General features: G+C 37.7%; 1 protein-coding gene across 6 annotated transcripts in view; it reads right to left on the reverse strand.

The window, feature by feature from the left end:
- LOC150100425 (E3 SUMO-protein ligase PIAS2-like) overlaps positions 1 to 16,733 on the reverse strand; it is a 380,802-nt gene that overhangs the window by 167,454 nt on the left and 196,615 nt on the right. For all 6 annotated transcript variants that reach the window (XM_090403234.1, XM_090403237.1, XM_090403233.1 and 3 more), the window contains one exon: positions 1,898 to 1,971. In XM_090403234.1, the coding sequence (XP_090259360.1) occupies positions 1,898 to 1,971 (74 nt within the window). The remainder of the gene's footprint in view (positions 1 to 1,897; positions 1,972 to 16,733) is intronic.

A 16,733-nucleotide genomic window follows, 5' to 3' on the forward strand; every position in this document is an offset into this window, starting at 1 on the left:
TAGCCCATCTCCATTTCAATTTTTTTTAATCACTTCTATTATATCTCTTACTCCTGTTTTTATTTCTTCATTCTTAATTTTATCCTTTTTTGTAATTTTCAGCATTCTTCTTTCCAGTTTACTCTATGCTATCCTTAGATCATCGCACTGCTTCTATGTTATGCTCCCTGTCTCGCTACCATATGTAAACACTAGTATCACACAGCGGTTGATTATTTTTCTTTTTTAAACACAATGGTAGTTCTATTATATGATCTTTCAGTACATTAAAGGCTACCTTGAATGATTCTTCTGTTGATTTTTTTATTTTGTCTTTCTTTAAAACTTACTGTTTGTCTGAGATAGATCATCTAGTTCTTTTCCTGCCTACCACTATTTTGTCCTCTTCATATTCTTTTGTCATATACTTTATTTTTTCAATATTTAAGTCCCACTTTTAGGCTTCCCACCACAGTTCATTTTTCATAGATTGTAGTTCTTCTTTACTCTTTGCGATGAGTACTATGGCACAAGAAAATCTTAGATGGTTGAGGTGCTTCCCATTTACATTAATTCCTTTCACTTCCCAATTTAGTTTTTTAAATATTTCTTCCAATGTTGCACTGAATAGCTTGGATGAAAGTGGATCTCCCTGTTTTCTAGTTTTATTGTCACTGTTGCTTTTCGTATAGTTCATTTATTAGATTAATATATTTATTCAAATTAAGTGGATATTGAATCCAACATTATTTCTTAGCCGAATAAGAAACTCAAAGATAGAAAATCTAAGAGTTTCATGCCGAATATAGAAACTATAAAAGTTCGGCGAGTCCAAGCATAAGCCAACAAGTAGTACATGCTGGGGCAACTCGTAGTAAAGGTGGAGTAAGCTCCAATCACTGTCCTTAGTATTTTCCCATAATGTAAAACCCAACTCCTAGGAGATGTTGGATGTTATACATTATGGGAGAAGGTTACTACCCAGACCGGTTTCGACCTTTTTTGAGGTCTCATCAGTGAGTAGGTAGACCCAGATGTAAATACCAAGGTTGCAGTAATACAAAGCGTATATCTTTACTGCACGAGTCGCCAAAAGGTGCGCTAATAAATTACTGAGATAAAGAGCCAATATGCTTCACTTCGGCGAAGTAAATTTATTCAAATTAATCACTTTCTGTGTGCTCACAGGATTATGGCAGAGGTGTGTCTTCACAGTCCTCACAAGATGTTGCAAAATCTTAATGCAGTGTGGTTGACCTGCTCTTTAGTGTCCAGATATGTCTTCTATATCGTTATAATGGTCAATAGTCTGATACACAAACATCCTACTGATCCCTGAGTGTTTTTAGATTGCTGAAAATAATGGCTGCATTCCAATCTTGTAAATGCTATTACAACTACACAGTTCTCATAACCTTCCCACTGCATGTTAACCCGCACAGCTAGACCCCTCTCTCTCTTCTAATAAACATGTGAATGTTGGTTGCGTAATTTAGGAGCAATGCAGAAGTTGTAACGGTATTTATGGCAAGATTGTGTATACAGATAAACACTACTAATAACACTGCCTTGGCTGAATATGGACTAGAAAATATCAAAGCATCAGACAGAAAAGTTTTCAAGAGAAAAATTTAAAACAAAAAATGAAGCATCTGCAGACTAACATATGTTCTGCATTAAAAAAAAAAAAAAAAAAAAAAAAAAACCTGGTCAAGTCAAATATCACCACCATGAACGTGTAGAAACCAAAAGAATAGTTTGTTATAGCCCAACACAGATATCGAAGCTTTGGCTGGAACTTTTGTGGTAGTTTGCAACAGAAGCAGAATTCAGTACAAAATAGCAATGACCTATAGTGAGAGTTGACTGTACATATTTATTATAACCACAAGTGAGATGACATAATTTGTTAACTTACTGGGCATGTCAGGGATCCCCTTAAACTAGTTGTAGCTATCTCTGAATCAGGGTCATGCTGTAATTTTTCTTTAACTATAAAGAAAAAGAAATTAACATGCTTACATGTTCCCACATATTTAAGCAGCTCACTAATCATTAAAATTAATTTCAACAATTATTGCTTCATCTCAACAAAACAGACAAGTTTTAACATGTGTACTTATTTTCACTTATAGACTTAAAATGATAGAAGAGTGTTTTATCTACTTCTTTTTGTTAACTAAAATTTATTTGAAAATAATTTATATCTTAGATTTTTGTTTCAAAGCTTATGTATCTATTGTTAAATATTGGTTGTCAAAAGATACATATGAATGATTTTGTTTTGCAACATGTAGTTTATAGTGAATTATTGTTTATTGATTTTTTTTTTTTAAATAATAACAAGTAGTTTTTCATCTAGCCTTTAGTATGAAAACGATGTTTTACATGCAGTTCAAATCAAAATTGAACTATTTTGTCTATTTCTAAAATCAATGGTATTTTTCCAGGCCTAGAAGAGCTTTATGGAAGCAGTGATATGGACAAGTTAGAAAATTCATGTACAAAACAACATTGCAGATATCAACAATATTAGTTATATTTAATAAAATTAGTGCAGTTACATATTATCTCCATAATATCTCCATAGAGTCAGAAGACTCACTGCAGAAGTACCAACATTGACACACTAACCATTATTCACACAATACCTATCATACTTCTCCTTAAACTCATTCATAGACATTTAAACCACCTCTGGCAACACATTCCCCACCCTTCAAGCAAAAAAATCTAGTTAACCCTTGTTAACCACACTCTCACATGCCTTCTCCACTGAGACCCCCCCCCTTGTTCTCTCTCTCTCTCTCTCTCTCTCTTCCTGCTTTGTACTGAAAAAAGTCTTCAGTGTCAATCCTACATAAACCCATTTAATGATTTATATGCTTCTATCATGTCTCCTCTTTTTTGCTTATCAGCTGGATTTTGAAATCCACAGACCTTCAATTTATTATCATAGGACACATTTCATAGACATGCCTCTAGATCCTCTCCACTTCTTTATCACTAGGAATTGGGGTGATGACCAGATCTGCACGCAGTAGTCCAGATGTGGCATTATTAAAGTCTTATAAAGGGGAAACAATTACTTCTCTATCTCTGCTTGTTAGTCTGTTCTTCAACAATCACATAAACTGATTATGGCTATCTTTGCAATATTCCCTCTACTCCCTGGCCTCATTCACTTTCCACTTCAGTTCTATCAATATAGTACATGGCTTGGGATTACTTCTTTCCAAACTGCACTGCATTACAAATGGCCACATTAACCTGGCAGCCATTCACCTTTGTCCATACTTCAAGTCTATTTAAGTCATCCTGCAGGATCTCTACACCGCCTTCATTTACTATTGATGTTCTCAGATTAGCATCATCAGCAAACAACTGTTGCATAAATTACAGCAAATGGGGATTGATATGAATCTGGCGATTTGGATTAGATTCATATCAATCCCCATTTGCTGTAATTTATGCAACAGTTCTATGTGGAATCTTGTCAGATTTTTGCAAAGTCTAGTAATATCACTGAGTAGTCAATTCCTTTATCTTACTCCACATCACAAAACCATATTGTATAGAGTATCAAATTCGTATCCATCTAGTCCTGAAGTGTGACCGGCAAGCACATGAACGGTATAAAGGGCAGACCAGATGGGTAACGAGTGTGGTAAGAAAAGCAAAAGCAGATTATAAAAGAACATCAGCCATGCAGGCTAAAGAGAATCCCAAACAGTTTTTCGATATGTTGCAAGTAAAAGAAAAAATGTATGTGGCAGAATGATTTTAAAGAATGCCGATGGTTGGTAGGTAGGTCACTGAATCAGTTGATATAGTGGAATTACTGAGCAAGCACTTTGCAAGAGTATATCATCCAGGTGGTGACATTGCAGGAATGAATGAACCAACAGCTTATATGGGAATTGTGATGAATGAAGTGGAGGTGAATAGTCTATTACAAAACCTCAATGTCAATACATCTGTGGGATTGGATGGTATACTAGCTCATGTCGTACGTGAAGCGGCTAAGGAATTGTCAGTGCCCTTGACCATTTTGTTTAATTTGAGTCTAGGATCTGGGTAGGTCACTGAATCAGTTGATATAGTGGAATTACTGAGCAAGCACTTTGCAAGAGTATATCATCCAGGTGGTGACATTGCAGGAATGAATGAACCAACAGCTTATATGGGAATTGTGATGAATGAAGTGGAGGTGAATAGTCTATTACAAAACCTCAATGTCAATACATCTGTGGGATTGGATGGTATACTAGCTCATGTCGTACGTGAAGCGGCTAAGGAATTGTCAGTGCCCTTGACCATTTTGTTTAATTTGAGTCTAGGATCTGGGTTAGTCCTGAGGGGATGGAAAAAGGGGAAAATAGTTCCACTGCATGGCATAAAGGAGGTTCCAAGACTGCTGTTGCAAATTACCGACCAATCAGCATATTAGGAGTTGTTGTGGTTTTGGAGAAGGTAGTCAAGAGGAAAATACTGGAATGGATAGATGAAAATGGGATACTGTATGGGGGACAGCATGGTTTTGTGAAGGGTAGATCATGCCTCAGTAACTTGCTCACATTTTATAACACAGTGATGGCTGAACTAGATAAGGGTAATGGGTTTACAGTGACTCTACTGGACCTTGCTAAGGCCTTTGACAGGATACCACATGGAATTCTAATCAGTAAACTGCTGCATACGGGGATGGATAGAGGGTTTGGTGAGATAGAGGGGGGTTGATGGAGAGATATCAGAGAGTGGTTTATGGAGTAGAGTCCAAAAGACATCCTGTGACTAGTGGTGTGCTGCAGGGTTCTGTTCTTGGACCTCTACTGTGCAATTTGTTCATTAATGATATAGGAAAGGATCTGAGAGGAAGTGTTTTCATTTGTTTGCTGATGATGCAAAGTTGGGTAGAGCAGTAGTAAGTGTACAGGATGTCAAAATTTTGTAAGATGATTTGGATAGTTTGGAGGACTGGGCTAAGGAGAATGGATGTCAATTTAATCTGGCAAAATGTAAGGTCATGCATTTTGGGGTGAAAAGATTAGCAGCAGTATATCACATTGGTGGAACTGTACTTCAGGAGATTGACAAGGCCAGGGATTTGGGAGTGTCAGTGGATAGGGAGTTGAAGTTTAGGGGGCACATCACAAAAGTGGCTAAATCAGCTCATCGAATCAATTGGATGCTGAAAAATACTTTCTAACAAGCAGAGACAAACAGGTTATTGTTCCTCTGTATCGAGCCTTGATAAGACCCCATCTAGACGACTGTGCCCAGATATGGGCCCCAGGGTTTCTTCTTGATGGGGAGGAGGTGGAGAGGATCCAGAAACAAGTGAACAAGATGATATCAGGTCTATGGAATGAACCTTATGAGAACCAGTTGAAGATTTGTGGGTTGCAGAAATTGGTTGATAGGCAGAAAAGGGGTGATATGATTGAGACATTCAAATTACTGAAGAGTTTCAATAAGATTAATTCAGAAGATATTTTTGAGAATAGTACTGGTGGTGAGAGGACTAGGGGCCATACATGGAACTGGGCAAGAGTGTCGTTAGCAAGGGTGTTAGAGCTAGGTTTTTTACTTGGAGAGTACTGAATGAGTTGAATAAGCTGCCAGAGTTTGTTGTGGGTGCCATAACTGTGAATGAGTTCAAGGCTAGCTATGATAGATACTGTGTGAATGTTGAATAATTGTTCTTGACATGATGTTAGGGCCTCCCTCGATGAGTCTATGGACTCCTTGGAGTTGCCCGTAATAATAATAAAGTGTCTTTCACCAATTTCTCCAATATCTAAGTCTCCACTATTGATATACTGATTGGCCTATAATTTGCTATTTCTGTCTTGGATCCTCCTTTACGCAGTGAGACTATTTTGTTCTCTTTCCATCAACTGGCACCTCCCTAATACCAATTCTAATATTAAGCAACTTAGTCAGAGGAGCTGATAATTCCCTTGAACATTTTTGCAACTGGAGAGCTTCCATAGCTCAGTCATTATAGACAAAGCCCTTTGGTCGGAAAGACCTAGGTTCGATTCCTGTCAGTGATGTGAGGAACCTTTATCTGGTCTCTTTCGATGAAAAGCGAGTTAGCCAGTCTCATATGGAGGTAGTGGGGATTCACCTGGAAATTCGAGTTTTTTTTTTTTTTTTTTTTTTTTTGTCCTCCAGAAAAGGCAAACCAGCCCCATGAACACACAGACATAGGACACAACTGGAGGCATAGGGCTAACCACCTTATCCTTGAGTTACGGTTGCAGATGCAAGAATAAAAAACCTTGACACCATAAAGGTAGAAGAGGAAAGGATTAAGAAGAAGATTATTGCAACTGGGCTGATATGCCATCTAATCCCATGGCTGTGTTTGTATTGAGGTTTGCAATATTTTAAGCAATTCCATTTCTTCAATCTATATTTTCCCATGAGTCAACATCACATATGGCATTACAACATCATAACCTAGATGGTACACCCTTGCAAAATGCTCACTCAGTCATTCAACTATTTCATTTGGTTCTCTTACCTCCCCATCATCAGCACTTTTTAAGCTTATCCTTCTATAGTCATTCGTCCTTTTACTTACAATACAGTGAAAACTCTTTAGGATTTCTTTGGTCTCATCAGCTAGCTTTCTCTCATAATTAGTTTTGGCCTTCCTGACTATGCAAAAGTCACTCTTCTTCCCTGTGCCTTATACTGCTCCTTCAACAAGTGCTTTTCTTTGTCTGCAAATACTGCTTAATGATGCTATTCATCCATTTAACTCCTACTTGATTTACGCTTCTGTTTGGGTACACAGTCTGATACTGATTTCTTCAAACCCCTTTGACGACCGCCCATGCACTGCCACCATATCTCTCCTCCAAATTATTCTCATGTCAATGCACCACTGAAAGCTGACTTCTTAAGGTTGTCATAATGACCTGCTTTGTAACTCCACATATATCCCTTCTTAACAGAAATTCCATGTCTGGCAATTTCCCAGGTCAAGACTACATGATCATTTTTCCCTAGTGGAGGCACCATAGCCAGACTAGTTACTGTTAAGTTCTCTGATATTGTGACCAGATCCAGCACTCTCGAACCTTGTGTCCTCTCCATTACATGCCATATTGGGTAATTATCTCTCAGTAACTGTATAAATTCCATTTCCTTCTCTGCCTATGACCATTCCTTTTCCTAATCTATGTCCCCATAGTTGAAATTCATCATAATAATCACTTGACCTCAAATTAGCACTCATGCTAATTTGCCAATATGTGTCATCTACATTCTCCCTTTTACTCCCTGGATTATATATTTCCTTCTGTTGGCTTCTATCTAACACTAGATAGCCTCAAATGATCTGTCCTCTGCATCCCTAACCTAACAAAGTCTCACTAATGTCCATAACTTTTTGCCAAGTTGAGCTAAACCAATGTCAAAAACTCCTCGCCTTTATTCCAAATACATCTGGCATTAATATAGATAAACTGAATTATCCCTTTCATTCCACAACCTCCCTTATATCTTATGCTGTTTAGCCAACTAAAGTTAAGAACCTGGGGAGCTACATTCAGCATCATGTGATCACTTTCCCACTTACTAACCTCTAGGATGACTTGACCCACACTAACCTGCATACCCTCCTACAAACATTCCAGCTTCCTTAACTTTGTCTGCCTAAACTCTCACTAAACAATACTTTCTCAAGACTCCTGACACTAAATTCATTCAAATGCAAGCCATCCACCTTATATAAATCTTTCCTTCAATCAAAACTCCCTCCACACATTCACAAATGTCACACCATTCCTCCTACACAATCTCTGCACTGACTCATTCATAATCGTAACTCTCCATTTCAGCTGGCCTCTACCATACCGTGGTAACACACTACTTTCTCATCCTCCTGTTTTGCATACCACAAGTGTCACCTGCCAAAACAAACATCACACACCTTACTCTCTACATTCTTCACATTATCACTAAAATTCTTAATTTTGGCACAAAGAAAATGCAATCTCATCACTCTCCTCAAGCATTTCTTCTATCAGTGAATCACCATACAAAATTTGATCCTTATTCTCATGTTTTTGCTCTTTCATACCCTGATCTCTCCACTTGCATCTCTCCCGTCTTTTGCTTCTGTCATAAGATCTGCCAGGCATTTCTCTAATACTCAATTTTATGTTTAGTTCTGTAGAGAACTCCATATAAGTGCACTATTTTTTCCACTACTATCTGGTCATTCTCTTAATTTTCCATCGTTTCATTCTTGCAGTCACTGATACCAAATGCAACATCAATGTCACATTCACAAATGCATTTGCACACATTTTGTTTTTCAACTCACCACTATCATTTTTCTTACTGGTCTCACACATCTGGCAATGATGACAAACCCACTCACTGGTTTTGTTCTCCTTCTATAAATCTATAATAAATTTAGTTTAATCTTTTATCCAAGTGTAAGCAAACAAAGTTTGCACTTGAAAATATCTTCACGACCGGGGAAAGGTAGTGCAACACCAGGCAACTCCGAGCAAAGGTGGATCAAGCTCTCATCACTCCTTGTCTCAATATCTCCCATAATGCAAAGCACATCTCCTTGCAGACATGTATACTGCTATGCATTAAGGGAAGGGCCACTACCCAGACCAGTTTCAACCTTTATTGAGGTCTCATCAGTGGGAGGCAGACCAAAACGTAGAGATACTAAGGCAGAAGCAATAGGAGAGGTCATATTTACCTATGGTTCACCTTTGCTCAGAGGTGCCTAGTATTGCACTACCTTACCTCAGTCCCGAAGATATTTTCAGGTGCAAACTTTGTTTGCTTACATTTGGATAAAGGATTAAACTAAATTTATTATTCTAACCAAGTGAAAAATAAACTTCCAACATCTTTCTCTAAATCCAGAGTAATTCAATAAAAAGGTGGTACACCTGTTGGCAATTCCTATAGGTAAATATGACCTCTCCTACTTCTGCCTTAGTATCTCCACATTTGGGTCTGCCTCCCACTGATGAGACCTCAATAAAGGTTGAAACCGGTCTGGGTAGTGGCCCTTCCCTTAATGCCTAGCAGTATACATGTCTGCAAGGAGATGTGCTTTGCATTATGGGAGATACTGAGACAAAGAGTGATGAGATCTTGGTCCACCTTTACTCGGAGTTGCCTGGTGTTGCACTACCTAACCCCAGTCCTGAAGATATTTTCAGGTGCAAACTTTGTTTGCTTACACTTGGATAAAGGATTAAACTATTATTATAGTCTAACCAAGTGAAAAATAAACTTCCAACTTCTATAAATGTGTTGTTCTATTAAATGCATATATTGCAGCATACAAACTCACACATGTTGAAATCACCATTGTTTTATGCATTGTGTCATGATACACAATAAAGTATACAATAAAACAAAAATAAAAACTTTTTTAAAATCCACACAATTAAGCACACACTCGTAAATAAAAAAAATAAGGCAGAAAGTGAGTTAATTATCATTAAACACTTTCTAAAAGATATTTTGGCCCCACAAAAATATCACTACATGCTATTCTAGGGGGGGGGGGGGGAATAATCTTTACATACAGATTTTTCTTTTTTAAGCTATCCTTCGGAATTTGATTTCATTTACTCTAGAAAATAAAGAAATAATTTTTGTTTGTTGTTAATTTTAATGTGCAACTTTTACAACAATCCTTGAAACTGCATTAGCTTTAAAATTAGGAATGCCAAAAATATTAAAATAATAGTTATTTAAATGACAGTATACAATTTATTATTCTTCAGAAATTTAAACAGCTAAAAGGGGGTTCCCTGGTTCTCCCCTGAGAACCAGGGATGACCTCTGGTTCTCAGGGGAGAACCAGAGGTCATCCCTGGAAACTGTATAAAGAGGGCGTGAGAAGGTTTTTTTCATGCAGAGTTGTGAATGACTGGAATGCCTTGCCTGAGTGTGTCTGCAGAGTATTTGAGTGTGTTTAAAGCACAGTATGATGAGCTGTGTATGATAAAAGGACCTCCTAGATGACCTCTGGTTCTCAGGGGAGAACCAGAGGTCATCCCTGGAAACTGTATAAAGAGGGCGTGAGAAGCAGGTTTTTTTCATGCAGAGTTGTGAATGATTGGAATGCCTTGCCTGAAAGTGTGGTGTCTGTAGAGTATTTGAGTGTGTTTAAAGCACAGTATGATGAGCTGTGTGTATGATAAAAGGACCTCCTAGATGAGTCTTTGGCTCCATGGGGTCTTGGGTAATAATAAAATGAGTAATTCCATAAATTACACTTAAACCTGTGCTGCTGAAGAAGGATATTCTGAAACACTACTATTATAACAGGGTCGTTTCAAACTCCTGCTGTTAAACCAGACATTTATTTAACAAAATACGTTTTCACAGGCTTTGAATGTAAACTCAGTTCTGCCCAACATGATTAAATCTTTCCACAGTAACAAGATTTCATATTACTGCAGAAAGGTGTTCATGGGTCAAACAGAGAAAAGTTTCTAAATCTGTATAAAAGTACATGTAGGCAATGTCGAAAACAAGAGAGAAGAAATAAGCGGATTCGTGGCACATGTCTTCAAAGAATGCCACACTGTAGATTGGCAAGCATCTGTCCAACATGAGCAGACTGTTAATGCAAGACCTATCTTTAATAAACTCATGTTTCCTCTATAGAGGATCCTAGAGCTATCTACCCATGTTTTGACGCAAATGCAAACTAAAAACTTTCCAATAACCTCCTGATAACTACACTAAACATACTAATTGGTCTATACTTCACTATACTGATCTTAGCTCCATTCCTTATATATAATGAAATTATCTTGCTCTCCTTTTACTTATGAGGAATCTTGCACATGCTGAGACTCATGCTGAACAACCTGGTGAGATGCATTGTTAATTCTTTTTGCACATTCCTTCAGACTGTGCTGCATGCCATCTACTGTATTTGAGTCAAGCTCTTGTAACAGCTTTAATTTTCTAACTCATGCTTATTCTTTTGTTGTGTTCCTCTCCGGTATTCCTCTTCAGAAATCTAATAGTTGCCCAGAACATATCTTACTAACGTGAACACCTAACAACCCAGTTATTTTCACACCCAACATTTTTCTCACTCACGTTCAGCTAAGTTTATTTTTCCATGGTAATTCCTCCTTTTACTTGCTACACAGTGATAAAATTCTCTTGATTTCATTTTGCCTATTTAGCTAACTTATTTTCATAATATTCAATTTCACAACCACACTTTATAGTGATCACCCAATCACTATTCTCACAATATTTGATATGCAACATACACACTTTATGTAGGGTTATTTATTCACTTACCACCCATGTGATCAATGTACATAGTGCATGTGATGCAGCCAGATATAGCTTCGTTCAAGCAGCATTAATGAATTTCATGCAGTTTCTCATGCCAAGGCACAGCATCAAGCTGCCTTCTCAGTTTACTATAATCACTTGCCTTATAGTTCTTTATATGTCCCATTCCATTCAAAGCAATTACATGCATTGGCATCTCCCAAGTTAAAATTGCATGACTGCTTTCAACAGTTGGAGACATAACAGTTGCCTCATTTATATGTATATTCTCAGTATGTTAATACTATATTACTCTATTACTAAATTCAACCACTGTTTCTGACAAACTTATCAATTCCTATCTAGCAAAATGACAAGACCACCAAACTCATCAGTATCTTGTAGCATAACCCTGGTAATATTAATATACTGCTGGAAATCTCATCATGCCAAAGTGCATAACTTTACACTTACTAAAATTGAAATGGTAGCCTTTATCATTTGTCCAAATTTCCAGCCAATTCAAATCATTCTATAACTGCTAGATATCAGAATCATCCTCACTTGCCCTGCCTATCTTTGAATCACCAGCAAACAATTGAACATCTGTTAGATCCTTTCTAATGTCATTAATGTGTAAAATGAACAACAAATGGTCCAAAAACTGATCCCTATAGCACACCAATGTTCATCTTAAATCTGGTAGATTCACACACCCATCATATCCTATTCTTTCATACCTGTCTATCAACCAACCACTTATTATTACTACTCTACTGGTTTCCATGGTGTCCAAAGCCTCATTGAGAGAGACCCAAACTCCCCACAAAATCTATCATGCTTCTACTTGAACCCATTAAGAGACAAAGCGCTAACAACTGACTCTGGCAACCCATTCCATTCGATCAACTCTCCGAGTGAAAAATCGAGTCCTCATGCCCTTACTAACCATACTTTTAATCTACTTACAGGAATGGCCTCTTGTTCTCCCCCCCCCCCCCCAGCTAAGTGCCGAAACATTTTGCCTGCATCAATCCTATAAAACCCTTTAAGTAACTTAAATGTTTCTAGCATATCACATCTTTTTCACTTATCAACCAAGAGAGGATTCAAGGCTTCTCCATGAGACCAGACATGAGCACAGTAATTCAAGATATGGATGTATTGAGGGTTTATAAAGAGGAATAACAACTTCCTTGTCTCTACTTGTTACTATGTTGTTCAATAACCAAGTAATCTTAAGAGTTACCTTAGCAATATATCCTCTAAAGTACAACTCTCTGTCTACCACCACCCCTAAATCCCTAGCTTCATTTATTTCCTAGAGTACAGTTCCGTCAATGTGGTACACAGCTTGTAATCCATTTATCCTAAACTGCATAACTTTACATTTCTCCATATTAAACTGATACCCATCATCTTTTGCCCATACTGACAGCCTATTTAAATTGTCCTGCAAGCTCTCCAACATCACCTTGATTCACTATTACTCAACTTAATTTTGCATCAACAGCAGAGGATTAAATGTTTCCTTTCAGGTTATTTCCTATATCATTTATGTAAAAAGCTGAACACTAGTAGTTAAAGCACTGAAAATTATAGCACACTACTAATCACTAGAATTTCACCTGGATGCTGCTCTTCCATATACCACTTTTTTTTTTTTTTTTTTTTATATCAGTCCAGCAACTATCCTCTTATACACATAACCAATGTTATAACTATCCCCTATTTGTTCTAATGTGCGTAACAGAGTTCCACCCCATATTTAGTCAAATGCATTTGCAAAATCGAGCAGAATAATCATGTTTCCTTTATTCAACTCAGCTGTCACTCTATTATAAAAAGTGACAATTATTACTAAGACGTGACTGGCTCATCATAAAGCCATGTTAGATGTATACGACTTCTGCATTACTTCAACCTTGGTATCTCTCCTGGCTCTGGCTCGCACTGTAGAGACCTCAATAAAAGTCGAAACCAGTCTGGGTAGTGGCCATCATACATGCCTGAAGGGGGGGGGGGGGTGCTTTGCAAAGTGGGATACATACTAATGCAGGGTAACCTTTCAGACAGTGCGGGCCGCATCAAAAATTTCAATGAAGCCCACAGGCCACTAAGCTATACTGCAGTATTTAGAATTGTAAGATGCTTTCCAGATTCACAAGGAACGTTGTGCATTTGATACTTCACATAAAATCCTATAAAAATAAACAAACTCAGCTTTAAGAGCGTAGATAGGAGTCGGGTTCATGATAAGTAAATACAATCGATATTTGAAAAAAGATAATTTAATGCAGAAAACGTTAATTTTTTACGTCAATGGGCAACTTGGGATTTTTTTCCCCTTGACCAGCTTGTCGATGTTGGCATCAATATTGGAAGTTGCCATGGGCAGAGTATTCTCGAGATGTTGGTCCGTAATCTGAGTTCTTGTCTTGGACTTCATTCTGGAGAAGAACTGCTCACATAAGTATGTGCTTCCTAACAAAGCACACATCTTCAAAGCATGCTGGCGAAGATTAGGGATTGCATCCTCAGAAATGTAGTCTTTGTAAAATGTAAGCAAGGGAACATTGAATAATTTTTCTCTCAAAGAAGAGTTGTTTTGGAGTTGAAGCACCTGTACTTGTACTGAGCCTGGCATTTCGGCAGCATTGACACTGAATAGCGTTGAAAATAAATCTAAAGAAGACTGTTGTTATGAAAAATCACTAAATCTCTCTTCGAACTCACTTCGCAAAACGGCTAATTTTGTAGCGTATTCATCAAGAGACAAACAGTTGGACTCAGCGAGAAGCTGAAAATTAGTTAAGTCTTTTTTGAGAGTTGTGCCTCCCAAAGTTTGAGCTAGGTCACAAAAGCTTTGATATGATCAAACAGAGTGTGCACCAGTTGATCTTTGGATTGTAGCCATGCATTTAGGTCATTCATATGCAACGAGATGTCGGTCACAAAGGTAAAGTCTGTCATCCACTTCGGATAGTTAAATTCGGCAATCGGAATCCCCTTTGTTTGCATGAACTGCTGTATTTCGCTCCTTAAGTCAAAGACTCTTAAGAACCTTCCCTCCGCTTCACCAACGCACATCGCTATAATGAACCACATCGCTGTGATCCGCTTCGTGCACTTGGGTCAAAAACTATTGGAATTGACGATGATTCAATCCTCTTGCCCTAATAATGTTGACGACAGTCATAATAACTTTCACGACATTCTGAAATCCAATAGTTTTCGGGCACAACTTATCCTGGTGGATTAAACAGTGGTAATGGACGAAATTTTTTCCTTCTAGTTCCGGTTCATTCTGTATCAGCGCAACAAACCCTTCGTTCTTTCCCACCATAGCAGGGGTACCATCCGTTACCATACCCCCAAGGATGGTTAAGCTGAGGTCGAAAAGGCGGAGCGTTTTCTTGGCAGCTTCAAGAATATCAGTGCCTTTTGTCGTTCCCTTCATAGGTACAAGCACTAGCAGTTCTTCTGTCACAGTGAATTGTTGATCAATGCCACAGACAAAGATAGCCAGTTGTGCTGTATCCCTGTCACCTGTGCTCTCATCTAAAGCAAGTGAATATGACGTAAATTTGGATGACTGTATTTTTAAAGCTCCTTCAATGTCATTGGCAAGTTCTTCGACATGTGCTACAGTTATCCTAGAAAAACTCTTTTTTTTAAAACTTTCTTATTATTTAGGTACAGAATATCCCTAGCAGCGATGAGAAATCTTTCACAAACTCGCTGTCCAAGAAGGCTTTTGATTTTTTAGCAATTTTTTCAGCTATTACATAACTTTCATGCACACTTCGCTCTCTTCCCTCTGCCTTTTAAATGTGCCCTGCCGGCATTTTCAATCAATTTGGAGATGGTTCACTTTGTCCACACGAAGCCGCCATTGAAGGCAATCGAAATTGAACGCATGCTTTGTTTCATAGTGTCGTTTTATATTGTATATTGCACTGACTCACGACAAATTAAACACTGGCTTATCATCGATCGGCACAAAAAAGTACAAATTGGTACACTTTTCATTAAAAATCACAATCACATGATTTATGCTTTTTACTTATAGATGCCATAGTGATGGAAGGTGAACCCAAAAAATGATCCAAACTGGCCATGTAACGGTTATTATCCACTGAATGTCTCACACTAATGAAAAAAGTCTGGCAATATAAAACCACAATAGGCTATGGCTGACATGACAAACCTGTGTGTGCTTATACATGAACATCACACTGTTCATGACTGACTGACTGTGGATGAGATCCTCTTGTATTTATATGAAAATAACAACGTATCGAGAACCTTCAAGATGTATCTGGAAGGCACTATATAGCACACTCAAATGAACTACTGCTTCAGCCATCTACCTGCGATGTTAGTACTAGTACTTAAGTACCACTTGGCCCTGGTAGATGGCTGAAGAAGCATGTCTATTTAATATTTATTTTTATAGGATTTTATGTAAAGTATCAAATGCACAGCATTCCTTGTGAATCTGGAAAGCATCTTACAATTCTAAATATCGCAGTATAGCTTAGTGGCCCGTGGGCTTCATTGAAATTATTTTTTATTTAATCGCGTTTTAATGTTAAGTAGTTATTTTTTCAAAATCGCCAGCAGGCCACTGCTAAGATCTGCAGAACATGTCCAGCAGATGTCCCAACCCTTGTTCACCAAGATGACAGAGAACCTCTGCATGTGCTACAAAACCTGTCTTCAAAGATGAAGTGCCCATTACGAGCACAAAATCTATGGTCGTTAATGCTTTATTCAACCAAGACTCCACCGATAGTTGTGGATGTACATATCATCATGTGTAAACATATATTTCTTTTATTATAATTACGGCTATTATAGCCTGTTTTTGTTTAGGAGTGTCCCTTATTTTAAATACATTGGCTATATATAACGAGGGGGGCATGGGGATGGGTTGTGATGTCAAAACATCCCCCATGTCCCCCCCCTCGTTATAAACAACCTTCAGCAGGATCATGAAATTGGAAGACATCCTAATATCAAAACAGGGTATGTACAAAATTTTTCCACCTTTAATCTGCTATAATTATCTTCTATACTCACCCATAATGCCCTAAAATATATATATACCCTTTTTTGAGTAATAATAGCCAATGTATTTAAAATAAGGGACACTCCTAAACAAAAACAGGCTATAATAGCCATAATTATAACAGTGTTTAAGAGGAGTAGCATGGGAAATTTCACAGAAACTATACCTAACATATTTCTTTGTTAATAAACTCATTTACTCCAGAACATATATCATTGTAGTTATTTAGTATTGTTCTTTTTTTGTCACATACTGTACACACACACACAGCATGGAAAAAAACTCAATAGACACCACCATGGGCAAGGTGCATTGTGCAAAGGTGAAACTGCTGAAAGGGAACTGATGGAGTTTGAAAGAAACATTGTGAATGAAA

The sequence above is a fragment of the Typopeltis vanoorti genome, chromosome 13 (assembly GCF_054136105.1).
Source record: "Typopeltis vanoorti isolate ZY-2024b chromosome 13, IOZ_Tvanoo_1.0, whole genome shotgun sequence".
NCBI lineage: Eukaryota > Metazoa > Arthropoda > Arachnida > Uropygi > Thelyphonidae > Typopeltis > Typopeltis vanoorti.